Genomic DNA, 4,197 nt, shown 5'->3' with positions numbered 1-4,197 from the left:
TGGATGACTTGTACCGGAGGGTGCAGTCCTTTTAGTGCCCATGGAAAGAAATGGTGACAAAGCCGAACTGAAGCTGCCCTTGGTGGTTCTTGTGTGTTTGCACGTGGCTGGGATGCTCAGGAGCTCCACCTGAACTGAGGCTCCATTCTTCCCTGTGCAGTGAGCCCCGAACAGATTGTCCAGAGAGGAGCATCCCTCACCGGGGCTATTCCACCCTCAATCCCGTTCCCTGGGGCTCCATTCCGTGTCCCCCGCGCCCCGGCGGGCCGGGAGGAGGGCGAGCCCCGGGCCGTCCCCTCCGAGCCCAGCGGAACCGCGGCCGCCGCTCCCCGGCCTGTGCGGGGCGCTGGGGCCAGATGAGCGCGGCGGCCGCGGTTCCGGACTGTTCCCATGCCGATCCCAGGCCATTCTCGTGCCGCTCCCGGTCCGTGCCGCTCCCGGGCCATTCCTATGCTGGTCCTGGGCCGTTCTGGTCTCGGGCCATTCTGGTGTTGGTCCCAGACCGTTTCCACGCCGGTGCCGGGCCATTCCCGTGCCGGTCCGTTCCGGTCTCGGGCCATTCCCGTGCCGGTCTCGGGCCATTCCCGTTCCGGTCCCGGGCCATTCCCGTGCTGGTCTCGGGCCATTCCGGTGTCGATCCCGGGCCATTCCCGTCCCATTCTGGTCCCGGGCCATTCCCGTGCCGGTCCCGGGCCATTCCCCTGCCGGTCTCGGGCCATTCCCCTGCCGGTCTCGGGCCATTCGCCTGCCGGTCTCGGGCCATTCGCCTGCCGGTCTCGGGCCATTCCCGTTCCGGTCCCGGGCCATTCCCGTGCTGGTCCCGGGCCATTCCCGTGCCGGTCTCGGGCCATTCCCGTTCCGGTCCCGGGCCATTCCCGGCCCGGCCCGCAGAGGGCTCTGCGGCCCCGCCGGTGCCGTGGCGGGCCAGGTGCGGCCGGGCCGGTGCCGCCCCGGTGCCGCAGGTGCGGCGGCTCCGCCCTGCCCGGAGCGGGGCGGGCGGGGAGCGGCGGCGCTGGCGGCGGGTGAGGCCGATGCGGCGGGGGCCATGAGCGGGCGCTGGGACGTGGGCCGGGCCCTGGCGCTGGCCGCGCTGTTCCGGGGGCTGCAGGGCGCGGGCCGGGGCTGCGCCGAGCCCTTCCTGCCGCTCTACCTGCGGCTGCTCGGGCTGCCCGCGCCGCTGGTCGGGGCGGCGGCCGGGGCCCGGCTGCTGGCGGCGCTCGCCGTTCCGCTGTGCTGCCCGCGGGGCCGCGCCGGGCGGCGCCTGCTGCTGCTGGGCTCGGCGCTGGGCTCGGCCGGGGCCAGCCTGGCGCTCACCCTCATCCCGCCCGCGGGGGACACGGGGGGCTCGGGCTGCAGCCTGCAGCTCGGCCTGCCCGCCTCCCTGCCCTCCCCGCTGCCCTCCGTGCTCCCCTCCGCTCTGCCCGGCCCGGTGCCCGGCCCTGTGCCCGGCCCTGTGCCCGGCCCTGTGCCCAGCCCGGTGCCCAGCCCGGTGCATAGCCCGGTGCCCAGCTCTGTGCCCAGCCCGGTGCATAGCCCGGTGCCCAGCTCTGTACCCAGCTCTGTGCCCGGCCCTGTGCCCAGCCCGGTGCCCAGCCCGGTACCCAGCCCGGTGCCCAGCCCGGTGCATAGCCCGGTGCCCAGCCCGGTGCCCAGCTCTGTGCCCGGCCCGGTGCCCAGCCCGGTGCCCGGCCCTGTGCCCAGCCCGGTACCCAGCCCCGGCAGGAGCAGTGACGGGGCGCTGAACCCCAGCGCTCTGCCGCACACCAGAGCCGTGCCAGGGCGAGCGGGGACAGCGGCTGCTGAGGTGGTGGCAGCGAGCAGGGAGCCCGCTCCGGGCAGTTCAACCTCCCAGGGATCGTTGGGCACAGCAGGTGCGCTTCAGGAACGCGGCAGAGGGCCTGGGGAAGGTGATCCAAAGGGAAAAGGCTCCTTGGATGGTCCCTCTGGCCCGACAGTGAAAGGCATCGATCAGCAGACCCCGGAACCAGGAGGGCCGGCATCCTACAGCCCTCCCTCCCCCGGGCTCCAGGAGGAAACTCCGGACTCTGCCGCCACCGATCCTGCTGATAACGCTGAGGAAAGCCTAAATGCCACCGAGAGTAACGAGCCAGCTTTGTTTAAAACAGCTCTTCCCGCTGTTGGAGGTGCCCACGTGTCCGAAAACCTTTCCGACTCTCGAGGTGCCAGCTTGGAGGCAGTGCAGAGCACCTCCCAGGACACAGAGTACCGGGTTTTTCTCATGGTCCTGGGCGCCGTGGTGCTTTGGGAGCTGCTGGCCACGTCCCTGGAATGGGCCATGGATGAGAGTGTCTACGAGTACCTGGACTTTGTGGACGCCACGGACAGGCACGGGCGGCTGTGGCCGTGGGGCTGCGTGGGCGCGGCCGCCGGAGCGTGCGGCGTGTCGGTGCTGGTGGAGCAGCTGGATTGCACCCTCGGCGGCTCCGTGCCCCGCCTGGCCGTGCACTTCTACGCCTACGCTGTGCTGGTGGTGCTCTCGCTGACGGTCGGCGTCTCCTTTCCCAGCCACGCTCCCAGGCGCGGCGCCCGCGCTCCCGGGCTGCCCAAGGCGCTGTCCCTGCTGCGGGGCCACGGCCGGGCGCTGCTCTTGGCAGCCACCCTGTTCCTCGTGGGCGCCGCCAGCGCTGCCAGCCACAGCTTCCTCCCGTGGCAGCTGCAGGACCAGGGCAGCAGCGAGCTCCTCCTGGGGCTCTGGGTGGCCCTGGGGCCGCTGGCGGAGCTGGCGCTTCACCCGCTCGGGCCGCGGCTGCTGCGGGCGCTGCCGGGCGGTGGGGCCGAGGCGCTGGGCCTGGGCGCGCTGGCAGCGCAGCTCCTGAGCTATTCCCTGCTCCGGGTGCCCTGGGCGGCGCTGCCCCTGCAGGCGCTGTCCGGCCTCGGCAGCGGGGCCCTGCGGTGGCGCATGCAGGGCACGGTGCGGGACGCGGCCCCGCCGGGCACGGAGCGCGCCCTGCTCGCTCTGCTGCGGGCGCTGGGCACGGCAGGGGCCGGCCTGGGCAGCCTCGGGGCAGGGTTTGTGGTGCAGCACCTCGGGCTGCCCGTGCTGCTCCAGGCCAGCTGCGTGGGGCTCGGCGTCTGGACCCTGTTCTTCCTAATTGTCCGATCCAGATTGCCCCGGCAGAGAAAAATCAATTATTCCCGGCTCCTGGCTGCGGATTCCAGTGAAGTGAGTGATTCTGAGGAGGAGGACGAGAAGGACTGGCTGGTAAAGGCTATGAAGGATGAGAGCTTTAACAGGAATTGGATACAGCAGCATGGGATCAACTAGTCCGTACCTAAATCTGTGGGGTGGAGTGGGAACCTGGGGTAATGATAATGTCCACAAATCACCATAAATTCTAAACTGCTGAATATATACTGCTATATCTGACAGGAGAGATTTCTATTAAAAAAAATATAAATCTTATTTTTTTACTTTATAGCATTCTAAATTTTTTGTATTTTTTTCCTTTTTAACCTGATGATTTTGCTTCCAAAATCCCAAAAGGATATTTCAGGTATACGTTGGGTAAATGAATGTAACTGAGTTTTTAGTCAAAAGCCAAACTTGCATTGTTGCTGCCAGAGCTGCTGCTGCTGCTGGGTGACAGTTGTGAGCTGGGCTGTGACACCACCCAATGGAAATTACTGGCATGCTGACAGCACACAGAACCCTTCCGGGGTGGCTGTGGACTCTCTGCACTTTATAAGGGGTGTGAATAAAAACCCGGTTCATTTGTAAGAGAAGTTTTTAACCCGCAGAGCACCCCCCGTGTCGTGCTTTGTGGTTTCAGTGTCTCCTGCTGGGAATCTGCTGGGAGAGCCCTCCAGGTGTGCTCGGAGCCCGCGGCTGGCCCGGCCCTCCTGGGCATTTCCTGCTGCTGATTGAAGGCGTGCCCGGCGTTGCAGGTGGCACGGGGCGGCCTGGGATTTCCGGGCACGGGAGGGGACACCTGAGCTGGGCTCCTGAGGCTGCTGAGGCAGCCGGGCAGGGACAGCCTGGGATTTCCGGGCACGGGAGGGGACACCTGAGCTGGGCTCCTGAGGCTGCTGAGGCAGCCGGGCAGGGACAGCACAACCCCAGAAAGAGAAGGGGAATTCATGTCCCTTATTAACCCTCACTAACAAAGCGACACCTGGGCACAGGTGCGCAGCAGAGAGCAGCGCTCGGTCCATGCCAGAGGAGCTCCTGAGTTATCC

The 4,197-nt window shown here is 67.4% G+C and overlaps 1 protein-coding gene across 1 annotated transcript; it reads left to right on the top strand.

Moving 5' to 3' along the window:
* The first annotated feature begins 977 nt into the window (after window positions 1-977).
* On the top strand, window positions 978-3,437 carry MFSD6L (major facilitator superfamily domain containing 6 like). The gene has a single exon (XM_077188498.1). The coding sequence runs from the start codon at window positions 1,046-1,048 to the stop codon at window positions 3,284-3,286; it is 2,241 nt and encodes a 746-aa protein (XP_077044613.1). The 5' UTR covers window positions 978-1,045; the 3' UTR covers window positions 3,287-3,437.
* The last annotated feature ends 760 nt before the right edge of the window (window positions 3,438-4,197 follow it).

The sequence above is a fragment of the Agelaius phoeniceus genome, chromosome 19 (assembly GCF_051311805.1).
Source record: "Agelaius phoeniceus isolate bAgePho1 chromosome 19, bAgePho1.hap1, whole genome shotgun sequence".
In the NCBI taxonomy this organism is placed as follows: Eukaryota; Metazoa; Chordata; class Aves; order Passeriformes; family Icteridae; genus Agelaius; species Agelaius phoeniceus.
The sequence above is the reverse complement of the archived record's forward strand: the minus strand, read 5'-3'. Positions and strand labels throughout refer to the sequence as shown.